This window comes from Mytilus californianus, unplaced genomic scaffold (assembly GCF_021869535.1).
Source record: "Mytilus californianus isolate M0D057914Y unplaced genomic scaffold, xbMytCali1.0.p SCAF_13, whole genome shotgun sequence".
NCBI classification, from domain to species: Eukaryota; Metazoa; Mollusca; class Bivalvia; order Mytilida; family Mytilidae; genus Mytilus; species Mytilus californianus.
The window spans coordinates 40,924,644-40,946,983 of record NW_026262615.1 but is presented as its reverse complement, the minus strand read 5'-3'; the positions used below and the strand labels follow the sequence as shown (position 1 = coordinate 40,946,983).

General features: G+C 31.3%; 1 protein-coding gene across 1 annotated transcript in view; it reads right to left on the bottom strand.

Annotated features, from left to right (window-relative positions):
- The window catches only part of LOC127723945 (uncharacterized), a 43,500-nt gene extending 21,846 nt beyond the window's left edge, over positions 1-21,654 (bottom strand). The window contains exons 1-3 of the mRNA XM_052230660.1: positions 21,396-21,654; positions 7,002-7,213; positions 1,172-1,308 (exon numbers count right to left, since the gene is read on the bottom strand). Of these exons, the coding sequence (XP_052086620.1) occupies positions 1,172-1,308; positions 7,002-7,213; positions 21,396-21,654 (608 nt within the window). The remainder of the gene's footprint in view (positions 1-1,171; positions 1,309-7,001; positions 7,214-21,395) is intronic.
- Between the last annotated feature and the right edge of the window lie 686 nt (positions 21,655-22,340).

The following is a 22,340-nucleotide window of genomic DNA, read 5'->3' as shown; positions in this document are numbered from 1 at the left end:
CTAGATAGATGCACTTTTCCCCTTAGCTATACTTTAAATGATTATACAGCCTACTCGCATTTTTCAGTGTTGAATTACTTTTTACACATTATAACCAATTATTGTTTTGAACTGGTTTTTGTCCCGCTTTAATATAGTACTCTTATTGTAGATGGTAGTTGTACTGTCTCCAAGATTTTTTTTAAAGTGTTCTCAAATGTAACTTGCTTTGCTCTCCTTAAACATGATGTGTTGTTATGTCGTTAATGCTTTGACCATTTTTAAATGTTGATCTTTAATTATAGGTCCTTGGATATTGTGTGTCTCCTATAGTTTATATGTTCTCTCACTAAATAATACAAAATTTGGTGACTATGTTGAACGAATCTATTCAATCGAACTAGAGATAAAGGATACTACCATTTCTATGTAGCAATATTCCAGCAGCGCCTGCATACGGAGTATATATCTCCCAATTGATACGATATTCCCGGGCTTGTGTTTCCTATCAAGATTTCCTTGATAGAGGATTGCTGCTCACAAGGAAGCTATTAAACCAAGAGTTCCAAATGGTGAAATTGAAGTCATCCCTTCGTAAATTTTACGGACGCCATCACGAGTTGGTTGACCGTTATGAAATAATGGTTTCAGAGATGATATCGGATATGTTCCTTATGTCATAACTACAATACCCTCCCTTTTCACGAATGCACTTACCGAATTAGACTATTTACCGGATTTGTAATAACATAAGCAACACGACGGGTGCCACATGTGGAGCAGGATCTGCTTACCCTTCCGGAGCACCTGAGAGCACCCCCAGTTTTTAGTGGGGTCGTGTTGCTTAGTCTTTGGTTTTCTATGTTGTGTCTTCTGTACTATTATTTGTCTGTTTGTCTTTTTATTTTTGGCCATGGCGTTGTCAGTTTGTTTTCGATCTATGAGTTTGACTGTCCCTCTGGTATCTTTCGTCCCTCTTTTATAGATGTTTGAAAGCGCTCACAAACATGTATAAGCAGTTATTTTGCCCCTGTTGAATGGTTGTCTCATTGGCAATTTTACCACATCTTCTTGTTTCCTATCTTATTACGTATATATTTAAACAACACTTCAATATTCAAAAATACTTACGTAAAACTTTTTACCGCCTGTGTCCGTATGAAATGTAGTGCCATCAACTAATCGTTTGTACTTTGACACATAATAAACGTTTTTTCTTTGTGTACAACCATTTATTTCTACAATATCGTTTCCTTCTTGGGCTACAATTCCACATATACACGCAGCCTTTTGATGGGCATAGCATGCTTTGTTCGACTGTATGTGAATCTATTAATAAGTGATATTGATAACGTTATTAAAAGCAAAAACTGTTGACGTTTTCAAGTCTTTAGGAAAAGGGAACAAATTAAATGTTTACTTGCAATTGAACAGATATGCTGAAGCAGTATACCTTAGCATATGCAAGAGGTACATTATTTAAACTTATATACATACATTATCAGAATTTTCAATTTTCAATTTGAAATTTTAATTGCGAAGCTTGTTTGTCGTTTTTGATATTTATAATTTAATTTCGCAAGGCAAGAATTATTGTATAATATGATTTTCAGAGATGGAATCTATTATTATGAGGAATAATTTAAATCATACAGGAAACACTTAGTCTTTCTTTTTAAAAGATATGCAAACTAACCGTTTTGTGTTGTCACAATATAGCGAATTTATACAAAAGCAAGAGAATGATGTAATTCAACCAATTAAAAACTTCTTGCTAAGTGAACCAAACAATCAAACGTTAGGAAAAAGAATGAATCGGCTATGAATTAGAGAATATATATACACACCTGTTTAAAGTTATCATAACGTTAACAGTATATTATATCTCCTGTGAAGTATTTAAAATCATAATGCCATATTTTCAGGATCGCGATATGTTGATTTAATGAAATTATTCGTAATTTCCCATTAGAATATATGTTTTTGGTGTGTTATGATTAAATTCATAGATGCATGTTGAATAAATAATTTGAAAGACAATAATACCTTCAATGGTCTAATGCTTGTGCACGATGCCTTTGTGCGATAAAATACACTAACACCAATGTTGTAGGATTGAACAGCCCTATAATAACAGAAATGATTTTTATGAACCTCGTCATAATATAGTTACATCTATTGACTAATTAAATATCTATGCCTTTCATGGCCTCTCACTATAAAGAAGAATGAATGGTATGAATGCAAGTAAGACAATTATTCACAACAGTTCAAATGTAGTGGATGTAAGCAATTTTAGGTCCATACGGCCTTCAACAATAAGAAAAACCTGCACCGTATAGTCGGCTATAAAGGCCCCAACATTAAAAATATGAAACATTTCAACTGAGAAAGCTATCAGTCTTATTAATTCCAAAATGTAGTTGTTGATAGATTTTAGTACCCTGAATGTGCATATTTGTATATCAATAATATTTATTATTATACTCTCTCTCTCTCTCTCATATTTTATTTTCAAAATTTTATTCGATAGATTTTTTTTCTCACAAAATTTGTTTTTTTTAATAAACAATATTTTGAAAGTAGTGAGGTAACTCATACTATTCATTGTACTTGAAAATAAGAAAAAAAACATTATTCAATCAAAAAAATGTTTACTGATGATCCAGTTGAAATGTTTTTTTTTGCTTAAAAAGAATAAAAAGGAAAACGACGAAGTAAAATAAGGTGTTCTTACCCTTGGGCGCAGCCCCTTATTGCCCCTGTGAAGCCGATAAGATCACCCTTACTGTTTTGTTTGGTTTCCGCTGCTTCTGCTTTAATTTCCTACGTATTGTTAAGTGAAACTTAATTTTCTTATCGTTGTCTTTTGCTTTATCTCATGGGGTTTTGAATTTGTCTTGGACTTGAGAGTTTGAAATGTTCGCTCTGTATATTCTGCCTTTTTGTTGTAGAAAAACTTTTTATTTAAGACATAATAAAAAATGAGGTAATGATACTAGGTGTAGTGTTTCAATATACCTATTTCAAGTATAAAAATAAACATTTTATGTTTGCCTTTCCCTAATCAGAAGGATGTAATTGACTGGTTGTCTTTTATTACTGTTTCTTGTATTTGTTGCTTATTTTTTTGCATAGTTTGTTCTTGTATTGTGTCGTTGCATCATTGGTCCAGGTTAGGGAAGGGCTGGTACATTCCAACATGTTCATCTCCGTCACATTCTTTATGTGCCTGTCCCATATAAGAAGCCTGTTTTTCGTAAATTGTTTGTTATTAATTAGGCAATCATGCCACATCTCCTTTTTCATTTCAAAGTATTTATTTACAAAATGTTATGAAGAATCAGTTCAAGTTTAAAATGTAATTCCTATAAATATCAATATTAAGAAAAAGTGATACAAAAGTTAATATTACATCACTAACTGCAAATTAACTGTCTACGTTACTTAGTTTTGAGTTGGAGGTATTCGGCATGCATTGCACACTTCAGCTCAATAACTACAAACAATTCGGAGGGGGTGTTATGCGAAGTCGGTATACTCTATCATCTCCCACTTTACAGAGCTACTTTTAAAAGTGACAAGATGCATTAATCAGATGTCAAAAACCTCAGGTTGAAAGCGTGTTTTACGGAAAAGAAAATACAGAAGATAAACTGACCAACCCGACAATCAGACTACATAATAGAGATGAAAACTATTTAGATTACAGTTAATAATTTACACGGTATCATCTAATGTTTTTCATAATTTGAAATCGTGATGTTTGATAAAAATTTAAATGAAAACAAACAAATAAGACAAGTTGTTCTTACTATGACAAATACGACCTACTCTACTAGTGGAGCAGAACTTGATTAAATTTTGGATCATCCAAGATCGTCCAAAGTTTTGATTGGATTCATGGTACTTCGGGTTTAGGTTTTTATGTTGTGTTTTGTATATTGTGTTTGTCTTTCTTTCGTATTTCGTATTTTGCCATGGCGTTGTCAGTCCGTTGTCGAGTTGAGTTTTAAAGTCCTTTGGTATCTTTCGCTTTTCTTGGTTATCTATTTCTTTCTTGACACTTACTTTCCAGCAATACTCGATATATGAGGATCTGTAGTCGCTTTACATACTCCTTTCTTTTTATCGATAGTATGAACCTGTTCAAATATATTTTGATATTTTTTTATCAATTGAAAAATACCTCGATTTTAAAATGAAATGTTAAAGGTTATCAAAATTGAAAAAAAAAACGTGATACCCCAAAAAACGAGGAGTTTTGGTTTGTCTATATCTATATAGTTGGCATTTAAAGCAATCTCAAAACTTCTAAAATCATTCTTTGTTCAAGTTGAGCATATAAGTTTACAAGCTATTTCTTTACTGCCTGCCTTTTATCATGTAGACGTCAAACATAATTGTTAAAACAAGAAAGAAAAGTTTGTCTAGTCCGCCTATTATATCTAAAATGAGGATGACAAATTAAAAACAATCTAGAAGATAGAGACTTGACCTTTTCATTCCATCTTAAATACATTTCCATTTTGTAAATTTGCATTATATTTATTTCATCGAATACATCAAGTAATCTATGTGTTCCCTAAATATGATTGCTTTGTAAAAACAATCATATTCAAAGAGGGATATCAAATGATCAGATTAACCATTTAATCGTCAGTAATAGTACATGTATGCTACTATTACTGACGATTAAAACTATTTTGATCTGAGCGTCACTGATGAGTCTTATGTAGACGAAACGCCCGTCTGGCGTATTAAATTATAATCCTGGTACCTTTGATAACTATTTACACCACTGGGTCGATGCCACTGCTGGTGGACGTTTCGTCCCCGAGGGTATCACCAGCCCAGTAGTCAGCACTTCGGTGTTGACATGAATATCAATTATATGGTCATTTTTATAAATTTCCTGTTACAAAACTTTGAATTTTTCGAAAAACTAAGGATTTTCTTATCCCAGGAATAGATTACCTTAGCCGTATTTGGTACTACTTTTTGGAATTTTGGGTTCTCAATGCTTTTCAACTTTGTACTTGTTTGGCTTTATAACTATTTTGATCTGAGCGTCACTGATGAGTCTTATGTAGACGAAACGCGCGTCTGGCGTATTAAATTATAATCATGGTACCTATCTACTCAAATAATGAAGTCTATTCTTTGGTATGTCACGACGAAACATAAGCAAATGTAAATCTTAAAACATTGTAAGAAAATTATCGAAAGCATTTTGAATTAGCGAATACATCTCGTTCGTGCATAGTAAAAGTAACTCATCAGTGCTTAGTAACACTTTTAATGCTTTTTGTTGACATAAATTCTTCGGCGTTTCAATATTTGATTTTTGATTACCTTGACCTCGAACATTAGGATATTAAGGATGTTCACTCCTTTTGAGTTTTAATTTTAGTCAGATATTCGGAATTATCTGGTTTTATCCATGTCGTGTTCGATAAATATTTGGTCCGCTAACCCCTACTTTTTTCCGTAATTTTATTACATATAGTTGTAAAAGTATGAAAATCTTATAGAAGCCTGTATTTTTTTCATAGTTTTTTGAAAGAATAAAGGTGCCAATGTTAAATGTATGAACAATCTAGAGAGAATCATTCCCCGCAATATTTTTAATTGCTTATATCTGGAAAACAAGGTCAGAGACCCTTAATTTGGTTTCTTCTTCTTTAGTTCAATTATTTATATACTATTTATAACATTCTTTTCCAAAGCTTTTTTTAAATAGGGTAGTGAACATCCTTAAATGTTGGCATGCGCTGATGTAGTGAAATTGGTACATTTACTGCTTATATACAAATTTTCGAACCCTTGTATTATGATAGATTAATATTCACTTATAATAAACATATGACGGCTTCATTCCGGAACATTACTCGTGTTATTAGAGTGTTTGCGCTTTCATGACGTTTCAATACTGGAGGAAATAATCATGAAAGATGTCAATTGATTCGAAAAGATATTATTTAAGAATGATTTATTTCTTCAGAAAAAATACTGTCTTAATTATATGTTTTCAATTTCCAGTTTATTTTTTCTTATGATTAAAGCACTTACGCATGGAATGAAGCATCTGTTTGATTTTTATCAGTATAAAAAAAATTAGAATTGCAATCCGTATTTGAATATATCTTAATCTTATATCTGTCTGTGTATGTGGGTTCTTTCCGTGTTATACCAAGCATTTATGATGATGACTTATGCTTTGCTGTTTCATGAAGCAAACATTTGGGTTCAATTTTTTTCCATTGTCAATATGAGAGAATTGTTTTTTGTTATTAGAACAAATACCAAATTCAATATGTTCTTCTGCAAAAAGTCGCGTCACACTTGTGTTTAATTCGTTCATGAAGTGTACAATATATTTAGAAAGAGCACTGAGGTAAATACGATAAAAGAAGACAGTATAACACAAACTGCTATTTTGAAAATTAAATCTATTGCAAAGTCACTATCCATTCCTGTTGTGAATCTAACAAAAAATCAAAACTATCACAGTCTTCATGTCTTTAAGAAAGACTATAAGCACAAGAAACACGAACACAAAACCCACTCTGACATACATTTAGAAACAAGTTAAAGGAGAGGGGTATCTATCAAAGGTTTGTTTTGATTTGGTCGCTCTCTCATTGACGTTTCCAAGAGTTTCTTTCTAAAACATAACATGTTTCAACCCATCAGGACAATTTTAGACTTAACCAAAAAACAAAAAAAAACAAAACAAAAAAACAAACAAAAAAAAAACAAAAAAACAAAAAAACAAAATAGAGGAATATAAGTTATCTCAAAAATAACTGCACCATAACTGCAAAATTTAACAACATACACATTTATATCTTTCAAATAGTAATTGAAATTACCATCACTTGACCAATAGATATGTTAACCGAAGGAGATTTACATCCACACTAAAGTCTTATAGATTTATATGTTTATATACACATATATAATACAAGACCAATAAACTAATTTTATCATCACATTGAGGGTTGTGTAATAAAACAGACCTGAATGGGGCTAATCTGATGTTTCATCCACATAATATTTTGTAAACTAAGATGCTTGTTTTGAGCAGTTTCTATTGGTTTAAATGACAGCGTATGCGTTTTGTCTCCATCCTTTACGAAATCACGTGTAGCAACTATTTTTATCTTTGCCTCACATTTATGATTTATCGGGTTGTATATAAATGTGTAACTACAACCTGCTGTCGAATAGTCTGAAATAAAACATATCAACCACAATATGTTAAAAAAAATTTATATAGTCAATTTATATATACTAATAGATAACACTTCATCACTTATGGTGCTACATCGATACGTTTAATATTAGCACTAGGTCATGTTATTCTAGAAATTTTCTTTCAAATAAATCCGGTGTATATGTGTGTATACTGATTGCTAGTAAGTCTCAGAAAACTGAAGTCATTTATTTTTTGTCTGGGACTTAGCTTTCAGTAACCATGAGTACTCTCAGATTGGCTCTTATGTCTCTTGTTTGTTTTTAACAAGATTGTTTTTTTGTGTTAAAGATCTTTCACACTGACTGTTACCGTTTGTTATGCTATTGTACTGTATTCCCTAGCATGATGAACCTGCCACAGGTTGTATTTACTTCTCTTAGGTCAGGTGCATGTATGTCTGTGGTTGGGTTTTGCTATAATATGCCATATGCCATATATGTTTTTTTGTTTAGGTTTTTAATATTAATCAAATCCTTCGATTTTAGGATTTATCTGTTTGTATGTAACCCTGATTTGTTTTCGCTCAATCGATTATTGACTATTAAACATGTTAAACAGCGTTATACTAATGTAGCCTTTATTTATATGATATGTCATGCGGTTCTTTTTTAGCTTACTATACAGAATGCGATTTGTCATTCATTGTTAAATGATGTACGGTGACCTACACTTGCTGTCATCCATGTCTGTAAATTTCTGATTGAAAGTTGTCTCCCTGGCAAACATAACACATCTATTCATTTTAAGATTGATTAAATGAGGGAATATGCGTATAAAATTCTACTTATATTAATCATTCAAATATTTATATTCTTCTTTTACAAAACAAACAACTCATGTTCAAAGATTGTGTTATGTTTGATTGAATTTTTCCTAGTCTTTCGGTATTCCTGTAAGAACACCCTGTGCTCCTACTTAACGACTTTTCTTTTGTTTTCGTGTGAGAAGCATATATGATATGATGGCATCAATAAACTTGTATTATTCATTGTTTGTTTAGTCATATCGATGATATCTTCTAAATGAATAATTTAAAGTGTATAACTGTGTAAAATGATATAAACTCATTTCCAATTCAAATAATAGATACCATAGGTAAAATTTTGTTTTCGTTTAAATATTGATTCTCCTCTAGAAATGGGCAATGAGGGTCAGTTGGGAACACAAAAAAAAAAAAAAAAAATGAAAGCACGTTATAAATATTTCATGCGTCCGAAGCGCTTTTCTGGATTTACCTTCATCAGGAACGCTCAAAGCCGAATATTTGAAAGCCAAGGATGTATAAGGACCGAAAACGTTGAAGAGCTATAAACCAAAAAGGACCTTAAAACAATAGCCAAATCCATCTAAGGCCAACTTTGCCTGAGGGAGTTGAAACCTTAGTTTCTGTATAATTTCCAAATTTATATACGGGCAATTTTAGATAGTTTGTTATTAATCATGTCAGTACCGAAGTACTGACTACTGAGCTGATGATACCCTCGGGGACTGATAGTCCACCAGCAGAGGTATCGACTCAGTGCTGTAAAAAAATGAAAACACGTTATAAATTTCATGCGTCCGAAGCGCTTTTCTGGATTTACCTTCATCAGGAACGATCAAAGCCGAAAATTTGAAAGCCAAGGATGTATAAGGACCGAAAACGTTGGAGAGCTATAAACCAAAAAGGACATAAAAAACAATAGCCAAATCCATCTAAGGACATCTTTGCCTGAGGGAGTTGAAACCTTAGTTTCTGTATAAGTTCCAAATTTATATACGGGCAATTTTAGATAGTTTGTTATAAATCATGTCAGTACCGAAGTACTGACTTTACGGAGACATGATGCCTTCAATTTTCCCTTATGGACTTTCCTATGAATATTTTTTTGCTTTCTATGTAACATCAGTCCTACATGACAAGCATATTGAGTAAACTTTACACAGTTTATAAGATATAACAAGCAATTGGAGCATACGTTTCCTACTAATAACTGCTGGATAGAGATTTGGTTAAAAAAAAAAAAAAAAAAAAAAAAAAAAAAAAAAAAAAAAAGGATCGGCACAGTATATCAAGCAATAGATAAGAGGCACCAGTATTTTAAAGATGTTCAAATGTCCTAAATTCATTAAGACAATATCACAATCACGAATAAAGCACCATAGGCTAATTCAGAGATCAAACGAATGTTCTGGTACCTTAAGATCTGAGACCGTGAAATCATTTTTCTAATGAGTTGGTGCAGACAAAACGTATAATCCAACTTATCTATGATTAGGGATGTAAAATTTGTGTAGTGTTGAGTTTTGTCGTTTTTCCTCATAAATCTGGAGCACATCCCCTTTCTCTATATAGTGATTTATGCTCATATGTGCTCATATTGTCTAATTAAAGCTATTACCGTGCAATGTATACAATAATCCAACTACTCGATGAAGTCAAAGATGGGCTTGATAAACTGGAAAAAGGTTTCCAATTGTTTTCAAGGAATTAAAAAAATTCATCAGAGATATCTAAGCAAGGTTTATCCTTCCTTTCAAAGATTTGCAGAAAGTTGTGTTCTTGATATGTGACTTCATCATGCGTGGTCGCATTTTTTCCTGACGTCACAATAGAAATTCAGAAGAAACTAAGAACATTTGACGTCATAATCAGATTTTGACAAATTATTTGCAGAGGACAATGTTTTCTCTAGAGACGAGCATTATTTGTTCTCATACTGATCGAGAAATGTGAAAAAAAAACATGTAAATTAAAGAAACAATGCTTGTAATTTTATCATTTAGTGCGTTTCGTCCACAAAACACTCATCAATAACGTCGAATAAGAAAATCTAAAAGGCATAATAAAGTACGAAGTCGAAAGCATTGAGGGCCAATAATTTCGAAAAGTTTTGCCAAATGCACAATTGTTTTGAGTAGATATTGAAATGGCATAATCTCTCTTGTTATTCTTTATTTACCTGTTTTTCAAATTTAGTAAATATACTACTATACCAGTTTTGGATGCAGTCTTATTGCTAATACCCACATTTTGTAATGTACCGTTTAGAACAGTCTTTTACAAACTTTGATAAGAATATCAGTAAGGAAAATTCATATGAGCTCGTTTAAGGCAAAAAAAAAAAAAAAAAAAATAATAAAAAAAATAAAAACCATCTTGCAAAAACGCAGACGCATTTTCTACCACTGTTACAAAGACACTGTGTCCAAAATACACAGGCGAAATACGTTTAGACTCGATAGTAACTTATTGCAATAACGGTGACGGACAATAAAGACATACAAAATGTAGGATGTATGTTAACTTATTGTGTATGTTGGTAATCACGAGTAACTGTAGAATATTAATGTACATTTTACTATTCTTGGTTGCAAGATGTATCATTTTCCACAAACGATTTAGATAAATAGATAATTATAGAATAGGTAATCGAAGAATTAAATATAGAAAAATATTCAATGAATGACCAAACATCGAATTAATTCACGATTATGAATAATGCATGAATTAGTATCATTGTTGTAGTTGCATATTTTTCTGATATTTTAACTCTTGGATTAATTATTCTTTTTATTACATTGACTATTGGTTGTTTAAACGGAAATGAAATAGAAAATGAAAAGAACTATAATTGTTTTCTACGCATTCGCAATTGTTTTAATGCAATGTCATTTACAACGTGGTGACACAACGCACTGTTGTATGCCGGTATACATGTTTGAACAGTAAAATTATGAGATTAATTTTAAATGTTAAATTATCGTTTTGTTTTCACCGAGTTATCACTGGGTAATTAATTGCAACCAAAGTAATAGATAAATAAAAAATGATTATACAATTGACCCTCATCTCGAATATTTATGATAACAAATTTTCCTACTGCGAAATGATAAATATCAGTATGATGATTCTTATTTCTAAGCGTTGACACAATTAGCCATTACAAGTGTTTAAATTGGGTTTTACAAATTTAACGATATAATCTTTTTTCATCACTTTTCAAAAATTTGATAATGAATTAAATAATTGGTAACAATATAATTCTACTGTCTTAAAAATAATGTATACTGTGTTTTAATAAATTGAATGCTCACCATTTGTGGAATTGTCCCTTCCTTTGATTTCCACTGCGAAGTCACACGATGGTTTAGATCCAAGAGGTGCACAATGTGGTATAGACGTTTTCAGTGTTATCAGCTGTGGTGTCCCATTCTCACTTGTTGTTATTGAAGGTGGTTCAGCCTATTCACAAACACGAAAATGAGACAATAAATACCACTAGTATATTAAAAGTTTGTTGAAAAAAATGAAAGGGAAAAGAGATATTGGTACTACTTTAAACGCTATCGAGTTAATCAAATATCAAAAGTATCAAATAATGTACATCTATTCTATACATTCTGCCTAAGTCCAGTAATTCAGCGTAAGAACTGCATTTTTAAGATGCAATATCTTAACGTTTTGGTAGGAGCACTTCACTTCTGGTTGGATACGATGACATAAACGCATGGGCGAAACCCCAAATTGAGATATGAAAATGCGTGAGAGGAAAAGGTAAGTGACATTGAGACAAGTGTGTCATTTATACTAGTCTGAAATCGCACATCAGAGTCATTTTCAAGAATGAGAACCAGATTTAAAGCAAAGTTTGTATTCATTATTATATATAATGCAAACTTCACGGTGCAGCAGGAAGTACAAATTCTTGCTCTCGAATATATTATAAGTGATAATGTGACAGATTCCCATCAACATTAGGTCAATGTAGTAATACACTTCAAAGCAAGTTATACATTTGTTTTTGTCGTTGGTGTTTTTTTTTAATTCATGTGGTTTTATTTGAATACATAACAAAGTTCAGGTGTACACTAACATGACTAAGTTATCTTTAAAACAAAGACTGTGTGCTGAAATATATATATACACCAAACCAAAACGAATGCAGTTAATATTAGAATTAGCATTTTGATAATGTTAGATTTGGTGTAAATATTATTGAAATCAGAGTGCTTCTTCACCATGTTCAGGAAATAAGATTGCTGTAGACACAAACATTTGTATCGATCTACATTTCCTATTTAATAGAAAAGGCATTGTTGAATGTGAGGACGAATTCAATTTGGTCATTTGAGCATGAAGAAATAATACTATAGAGTTTGATAAAAGACCTGATATGTTTTAGTTAAGGTATTCGATATAAAGAAAGGAGAATTTCATTGTCCTTGTTAATGTTAACCCCATATTATTGTAGAATTGTAGAATAAATGAAGAAGAAAAATGTATTTCATAAACGCAAATTTGAAACTTTTACATCATTTCCATTTATTTGTTCTTGATGTTATCAACTGCATAAAGTCTTCAATATACTTGGTGATCAATATTATACCATATAATAATTGTTACTGGTTAAACAAAAGTTCGTATGCAGAACAGGGTATGAATGAAATGTCAAAAATGCTAATATTCTGTTTTGTATAGGTTTTATAGAACTCAATTGAATTCTAAAGTTCCGATTTCAAATTTTAAATTTTCAGTTTCGATACTCTACTTGAAATTGCAACTCTTTTAATTAAGATCATGAACGGCATTTTATTAAAATAACATACATAAACAGAGTTAAAGATTTTGTCAACTTATCTAGTATATTTGATAAATCTACAACTCAAAACTGTATACATTCTTTGTTTTTATAACAGGGCACATTTTATTTCGTATACATACAAAAAAGTAAGTAGAAGTTTCATTTTGAATTATACATTTGGTACATCAGATGTTGATATAGAACATAATGATCGGTCGAATTTTAGTTATGATCCCGATGGCCATGTTTTAATGGGAGACTTTGATATCGCTCAAAACTGAAAGCTTAAAATCCTTTCAAAGAAAGGACCAAGTATATGTCCACTATCTAAAATAGATTGGAAACAGTGTCATCAGATCATAAAAGACGCTTTTCAATCCTTTTGTAGAAATTGGAGAAATCAGAATAAAGATCTCTTGTTTCTCATTTAAATAAAATGTGTTAATACATTGTGGATATTCAAATATGACATAATGAACGTTTTACTTCGGACGATTTATTGTTGACTAATTTGTCTTTTCGTCGTTTTTTGTTTTTTTTGCCATGGCATTGTCAATTTGTTTTTAACTTACTAGTTTGATAACTCTTTGGTAACTCTCGCCTCTCGTTTAAAAACAATTTAGAAATAAATAAACGGGTACATAATAACCTATTCCTAGTATAAGAAAAAACTTCAATTACTAGTAAAGCGGTTTGTGTTCGTATCGGCCGACAAAGCAGCCATCACTATTGTGGTGGTTTGGCGTTATTACAAAACGGAAGTTCTAAATATTGAATCTATAAATTAATGTCCTTGCGCACCAAAGAGATTTCAATAGAAAACAATCATATCGTTACCGAATCTCAGATTAAGGCCTGCGTTGAATATTTGAATATTCAAACTATATATCGATTACCTAAACTACACATAAAAATCATGAAAATCGTTTCAACTTGGCCTCTAGTTCTACAACTTATATTTTTGTGCTTTTAACTAATTTCTTATTAACTATTAGAGAACTTATCACTAAATTATGTGAAAAAACATATGAAAATGGTGGAATTACCTACTTGTGCAGCATGTTTTAGATAAATTACGTGCTATTTAACGGTCGTTTGAAACAAAAAAAATAAAATAAAATGCTGCGACTCATATAAAACCTTCTTCTCTAAAGTGAAGGTAAATATTCTACATGTACATATACTTACTGGAGATGAGGTGATTACAACTGTAAATTTTTTCCTTGACAACATTTATGTAAATTTAATTTATTTATCCAGGTTATATGTCGTCTTATTGGTTACCAATTATGCTTCCTTAATATCAGACTTGTGCATGTACTGTTATGAATCACAATTTTATTGCAAAGCTCAATAAAAAGGCGTCTAAATTCAATTGACCGTTATCTAGATGATTGTTTAATTATATCATCAAGCATTATCTAAATATACTATTGATATTTACCCAAAAAAAACTACTTTAATGGAAATCAAATATAAACAGCAATAATTGTCCGTTCCTATATTTTGATTTCCATTTTACATGATAAAATTCACAGAACAATTTACGATAAGAGATACGATTATTTGTTCCCTATTGTCAATTTTCCGTTTATGGACGGTTATGTACTTTTGGAACCTTTTTACGATGTTTATTTATCCCAAACCGTACGCTATATCTGTGTCTATAGTGAAATATTGCATTTGAATGAACATCTATGTATTACTGGTAAAATTATTGAATCAAGGCTTTCGTACCAAACAAAGTACTCAAAACCGTTACTAATACATATATAATTATGTTAATTAACTTGGGACAGGCACATATACATTATGACAGGGTTAAACATATTTGAAGGCAACAACTTCATTCCCCTAACCTGGGACAGTGGTATAATAGTACAATATAAGAAAATACTATAAACATCAGTTGAAAAGGCTCAACTCATTAGAGCAATACAAAGCAGAAAAAAAACTAACAAGAACACAGACCGGATCGACACCTATATTTTGACATTGCACAAGATCATATTTTTCTGTGACTGTTTTCACACTAAATCTATAGGATATTTGATGTGAACTGATTGATTTTGTTCTCGTAGTAATTTGCTTTGCACTAATTTTCAGTAACTGATAGTACTGTCAGGTCTGTTCTATGGATTTTTTGTGCTTTTGTTATTATTTTTTAGCTTTGTATTGATCTGATTCAATAAACCCTTATGTGGTATTTTTTCACCAATGTCTCATGTAAGGAGAGGCTAGGAGGGGTGTTTGGCGCAAGCAAACATGTTTAACCCATCAGTTTCTGTATGTGGCTTTGCCAAGTATGAAAGGTGTAATTATGTTGTTGTTGTTTGTATAATATATTTATGTTTTGTAAATAAATCAAGCCGTTAGTTTTGTCTTTTGAATTTGCAAGCATACATCATCTTCTTATTTATATAGATTTATAAGTATAAATCATGAATGACGAAAAAAGAATCAAATTTAAACTGGAATATTTCAATAACATAATTGCATAATCAGTCCTTCCTTTATAAATAAATTTTCGATGTGAACAAATGTATTAATGAACTAACAAATAATTGCGGATAATGTGTTTAAGCTTATATGAATACCTCAAAAATAAAAACCGAAAACAACATGAAAATACAACATTGATACAAATAAAAATGCCGACAGAAAATTTCTATAAATAAAGGCAACAGTAGTTTATCGCTGTTCAATAATCATAAATCGATAAATCGAAAACAAATCCAGGTAACAAACTAAAACTGAATGAAACACGTCAGTTATAACAACAAAAACAAAAGCCAGCATACATAGAAACGGATTGTTTGATAACAACTGCCATATATAATACTTACACTTATTCCTGTGAATAGACCATGACTAATCAAAGCGCCACTGGTCACATTCATAGGCAAATAGTAGGATGTGACACTACATTGAAGCTGTAAAGGAATAAAACCCCAATTAGTACAGGCTTATAAAGATTTTCATCAAAACAAAATATACCACAATCGACGGTCAAGTTTTACTAAAGAAAAGCGGTTACTTTTTTCACGGTTTAATTTTGCACATACATTTCTCATTAAACTAAGTATTCATGTGCAAAACACAACTAATTACGTCATACATCAATATTTAGGCAAGATATTTGCCTCAGCGTGCGTATCTACATTTTGTACTCGTTTCGCGGGTTTTTGACTGTAAAGAATTGTATTACACAGGTTCGACGGGTTCATTAACATTGTTTACGTTTTGTGTATTTTGTTTTCATTCTATGTGTAGACATTTCCATGCTTTATGCAGCATGATGACCTCCTTTCTATAATGTGTGTCCGTTCATGCTCGAGTCCTACGTTTGTTTTGAATCGGAAAACGTGTTTTATTGATATGTTTAAAGAGGGCTTTGAACTATCTTTCAATAACAGCTGTCACTCGTAGACTGGTACTTTTTGTTTCTTGTTTTGTCCTTAGTACAGATATGATAGGTCAAACACTTTTGAACTGACTTGTTCGGCCACTTTTACATTGCTGTTACACTATCTTCTGATGAGCGTTGGATTGAGCGCTTACACACATACCTGTTAAGTATAAATGTCATTTTGTCATCCCGGGGTCAATTATATCTGTCTAGTCAGTAAAGCCATTTTTAGGTTTGTCTTATTGTTAGCGACCGTACGGTATCGTAAATTTTTTGAAAAATGTAAATATCTGTGTTATGTTATACAATGGAGTTATTTCTCAAAATCAAAATGAAAACGAGATTTTTATTTTTGAAATGTTTGCAAGTTGTTTTATTACCACAGAAATGCTGAATATTGTAAACACGATATAGACACTGTATTAATAGTGATATAATTAAGTTATACATGTAAAGTTTTTCTCTAATCGAAAATATGATAAGTGTACTATTGTTTACTTATATTGCTGTAATAACACGTTTAGTTACCCTTTTCCCCATATTTTTAGCTAGTTTATAGGCATTTAAAGTAGCAACCCTTTGTCCATTCGTAAGGGTTTGAACAATTGGCTGGTGTGTTCGACCATCGATTACAGGCTTCCCATCCACCATCCACGTGACATTAAAGTTGGCTTTGTTATCTTGGGAATCAAATGGTATTAGACATCGAAATTGTAGGTTACCATTCTCACATTTTGGGGTTTCTAAAACTGGCTGACTTGTCATTTTTGGATACAGGTCTGAAAGTAAAAGCACAAATCGTTTGTTAGAAGAAATATGTAACTTCCGATAATTTATGTCTTTATTATCAAAGAATTCTGCAATGAAAATAGACGACAGCAAAGAGTGCAAATCATCATTCATGATTATCTTAGTCGTTTATTTATATTAGTTACAATACTACACGCAATCGAGGTCGATCCGATTTTCGTTCTTAGTATTTCAAAAAATCTGTGTTTTTCTTCTTTGCAACAATTCATTAAAAACACATATCACGATATCATTAAATTTCTGTTAAATTGAATTAAATTGAAAAATAACTGTTAAAGAAACTTGAGACACGCATAACGTTTTTACCTCGAATAAAAACTTTGAATTGTTGTAAAAGAGAATTTATTTAGATATTTTCTTCAAATGCTTTCTTATAGTTATATTTTAGTATATTATATTATTCCTTATTTCTAATGTATTCATTTATGCGGTCGATATTGTTATTTCAGCCTTACATTTCATCATTTAACCTACATTGTACTATCTTGCTACTTTGCTAATATTCATGTATTTATTGACATACAACGTGTACAAAACAAATGAGTCTTTTGTAGACGAAACGCGCGTCTGGCGTAAATATAAATTTCAATCCTGGTATCTATGATGAGTTTATTTACAACGTGTTCAAAACAAAAACATACTACAACATTATTTATATCTCTTTAAACATATATGTTGATCTTGATCATTTTTATATTAAGTTTGAAACCCATTTTTTGTTGTTTTAGTCTCATCACTAAGTAGCAAATTCAGATCTTACATCATAATTCAAAAATTCTTTAATTCATGATACCAAGTGGCAGAGCAAATACTAAATAAGGAATATACGCCCCTCCCCGATTTAATCGCAAAAATAGATATATCTTATGTGTCTCACAATTTACATATATATTTTGCATAGAATCTCTGAAATCTGTTCCCGAATTTTTTTTTAATTTCAATCCCTTCCGCTTTTAAAAATCCTGTATCTACCCTTTATACTGGAGAATATGCTCCTATTTCAAACACCCAAGGCATGTTTGTAATGAAATTAGCAGAAACATGAGAAATGATCAGAGTATGCTCTATCACATGTCTACTTTATAGTTAAATGGGTGTTCCTGTTAAAAGAAGTTAGCTGGTTTCCTCAAAATTATCGTTGACACCTCTTTGTAATACGTAGATCATTGCTTTAAAGTTAAAACAGATATATTTACGGAAATAAGAATAGAAATACATGTTACCGAATCATAAGTGAAAAATTTAATTAATCTGGCAGAAATATTTATATTGAAGATTTGTTAGAAAAAAATGATTGTATTTTAAATGAAATTTTCAGCGTTTTCTTTGCGCCGTCTGGCAATAAAAAAAATAAAAACAAAAACAATAGCACATGAATTGAAACAAAAACATTCTTTATCTGAAGTTTGATATGTATTAATTTGTTAACATGTTAAAATTTGAAATTGATGCATGCAACGTGCAGTGGTCATAAAGGAGGGGAAAATACTTTTCCTTTTCGTTCGTGGAGGAAGTAAAACAACAGATCTACTCTAACATCGTTAAGTTGATTTTCTAGGCACTTTATATATACATATATATGTATATGTATTTAAGAGTCAACTTGTCCATCTACAAATCTACTAATCTGTGTCCTTTTATCGAATCCATGACATCAAATTTTGTGTCAGACGTCTGAAATCTATGTCCTATAATTTTCTATTTGTCAAACTCTAATCTTATCTGTTTCCTTCGGAAAATTTACCGTTTTAGAGTAAACAAAAGGTGAAGGTTTACTTTGCCATTTATTGACAAACATAGCCACGGTACTATTAAAACATTTGTGCAGTCAGTAATGTTAACCTATTTGCTTGTCTTTGAAAATAGGTTAACACTGGGTACATTTTAAACGACCAGATGTCTCCCAATAAAATAGGATTACTAAAATATCTTATAAACATATTAAAATGAAGGTCATTGGATACTAGGATGCAAATAAGCAGAGGACATAAGGATAACTAAAAATTTATTGCAATAACTAGTTTTAGGAGATTTTAGAACTTTCCATTTCCTCTCACATGTTTTTGTTCGTGACGTAAAGAACGAAGCATTGACGATCAAATGGTCAAGGGTTTCTCAGATGAAACCTATTGGCACAAAGTGGAGTTACGTCATGTCACACTAAAACACATGAAAAAAAAACCACACGTATGGAATGAATAAAAGGCTACAGATTTTAGTTTCATGACGTCATGAAACACATATTTGAGGAAAGTGCAGAAATTTGAGACTAGACATAAATCTGACTGATACGTATATCTACGAGCATTAAACCATAGAGACCTTACTCGTGCAAGGTCAGTTTTGGTTGAGAAACAACCATAGCTTTAGAACATTTATCTGTTTATAAACTAACTGATGATTTATAAGTACGCTTTATTAAGATTTTTACGGTGAAATATAGCAATACAACCACAAGCAATTCATTATATCATTGTCTTGGTTAGAACAATCTACCCATTTACAGCAACGCAATCAAATGACCATCAACAATTAAATGTCAATTTATTTATAAATCTACAAGTATACCTACCAAATGAACAGTTGTTTCCATATTTCCCGTATGCACATGCAGTTTGGTCCCCTGAAATATTTGAAAAATATTGTCTAATTTGATTAAACCAAATTGTGTACGCATTCATTGCCAATTTGATAAATGTAAATTCAACGGAATTTAATAATTTCGGAATAAATAACATTACACACCAAAATTGAAATAATTAATGCACTCAATAATTTCTGAATTTATAGAAGATAGAAGTATTCAAATTTCAAATTCAAAGCTGTCTTTTATGGGTATTTTTGTAGATCTTGTTTTTGTGAGTATGGTAGGGTTTTATTATATTACAATCTATTATAGTTTTCTACTTTCATAAACAAACTCTAAAATTGTCATACTTCTCCATTCGATTTACCATGACAATTACCTCTATGATGATATTGAAAGAAAATGAAAATTGGTAGATCCAAGCTTTCTTAAATAATTCTTCTTTCATAAAATTTCTTTATTTTCTGTATTCATAATGTTTTTTTCAGTTATTCCCCGTGTTCTTATTTTAGCCATAGCGACCGTGTTTGATGATTAATAAAAATATAATTTATAAACGAATGTGCTGGCATCAAAAGGTTAATAATGTTAATATTTGTTTCAATAAGTTCAATCAAAAGTTTCTGGACCAGAAAGTGTTTTGAATAAAATGTACGCTGGACTGTTGGTGAAGGACGAGAAGTGATTGTATTTCCTCATATGACACTAAAAGTTTTCTAAAGTTGTAGATTAGCTAGAAATGATAAAAAAACTTATTATTTCAATTAGCTTTTCATAAAAATGGAAGAAAAATGGGGCAGCTTGGACGTGAGGTAAGAAAATTACAGAATGATGTAAATCCCAATATAAATAAGAAAGGCAACATTATTGAAGAAAACTGTCATAATTGGTTAATTGGTTTCGACAACTGCAATTGTTCTTAAGAAGAAGATCTTTACAAATTTATACAATTTTAAATGTTTTTCTTGGAAATGGTGGCCATATAAGCCGATCGACACAAAAGTAACAAATTTCGCTCAGTTACTCACAGGGATTATTGATATTTGGTTTTAATATTTGAAATTATTTCCAAAACGATTTCGAACTTATTTCCCATGATGTCCGATAGTATAAAATCTCCGTTTTGCAATCATATTGAACATGTTGAATAATTAGACAATTCGCTGCATAGTTCTAAACTTAATAAGTTCATCATAAGGAAGTTTACTGTAAACTTTGTTCCAGTGTATTTTATGTTTCCCAGGGAGGAGATCTTAGAAGATTTACATAACTAAAACGCTGATTTCTAACCGTGGTAGCTCTGTTGGTAGGCCGATTTATCATTTCTAACGGGAGATGTGAAGATAATTATTACTTTAGGAACATTTAAAATGAGTTTTTATTGATTTCATCCCCATTGTCAATGCGAAATAACTGATGCCGAATGGATAGTCATTACTAACAATTCTCTATGCATAAGTAATGATAATGGACGACGAGGTGACCGCATAAACTGCCAAAAGAAAAATGCACTAAGAAAATTAGAATGTATCCATTTATTTTCATTCGTTCTGTTGGCGAGGTTTTTATCAAGTTTTATAGAATTTCCCCTTTTAAAATTAAAATTGTTCGGTGTTTTGTTTATACATGACTTATGTACTGTTTTCATCAATCTTTGGTATGTTTGTTACTTATAATTTTATCTAATTTCATTTTTCCGACTCAATTTTTCTTTTTGTTTCTTTCTCTTTTTTTCCAAAATTTTTCGATTACTAGTATGTTGTAAATATATGTCCTGTGAGTTACCTGCACAATACGATATTGAGCATCCGGGACTTCTGGTCAATCTGTATACATAATATCCGTTACAGTTTTTAGCACATATCTGCAAGTCTTCATGGCAACATTTGGTTCCCCCATATGCAAAAAGCAAATAGTCCTCCTTCCCGCGGTTGATGCATCCTTTTCCTTCTACAGCTCCCTGCTGTGCCGATGGAAGAATTCCTTGAAACCATATTGGTGTGATGGTACCACAATGGTCTGTTTCAATGCAGGATGTCGGCATGGCAACGTCAATTCCATTGGACTTAAATCGATACCAACCATCATGCATCCCACTATCACAAAGCAGACGAGAAGTATTTAAGGCAGTAAATTTTGTACTTCGATGAGGTTCATCCAATACTTTAGCACTCTGACATACATTTTGTGAAGGGAATGGACATGGAGCTGCTGACGCTACTGATGCTGTTGTTAGGACACAAACTAAAGAAGGGAACTAATGTTTGAATAACATGTTTTTAAAAGATATTTAGATATTAGGTTGTTAATATGATTATTGAATTCCCCTTTACAAACCTGTAACTTTTCTTCAGACTAATAAGTATCATTTCGTTTTTCTGAAGTGCTTTCTGGATTTTTCATCCCAAACATAAAACATAAATGCCAGGGATTCATAGATACGCTGATAAATGTATGTTAATAGATATATGATTAAAAAGACGGAAACAAAATGGCCAGATTGAATGCATTTAAGGTCAACTTTTCCTAGGATTATTCTAACCATAGTTTCCTAATAATTTCTAAATTGATGAAAGGAGAATTCGTTATACGTATATGTATTGAATCATGTCAGTACCATAGCACTGACTACTTATTGGATGAACTAACTTGGCATCTTCCTGTTAAATGTAATAAAGTACTTTTTGCGGCCATTTTTCAATCAATTGCCAATTTCTAACGACTTTTTAG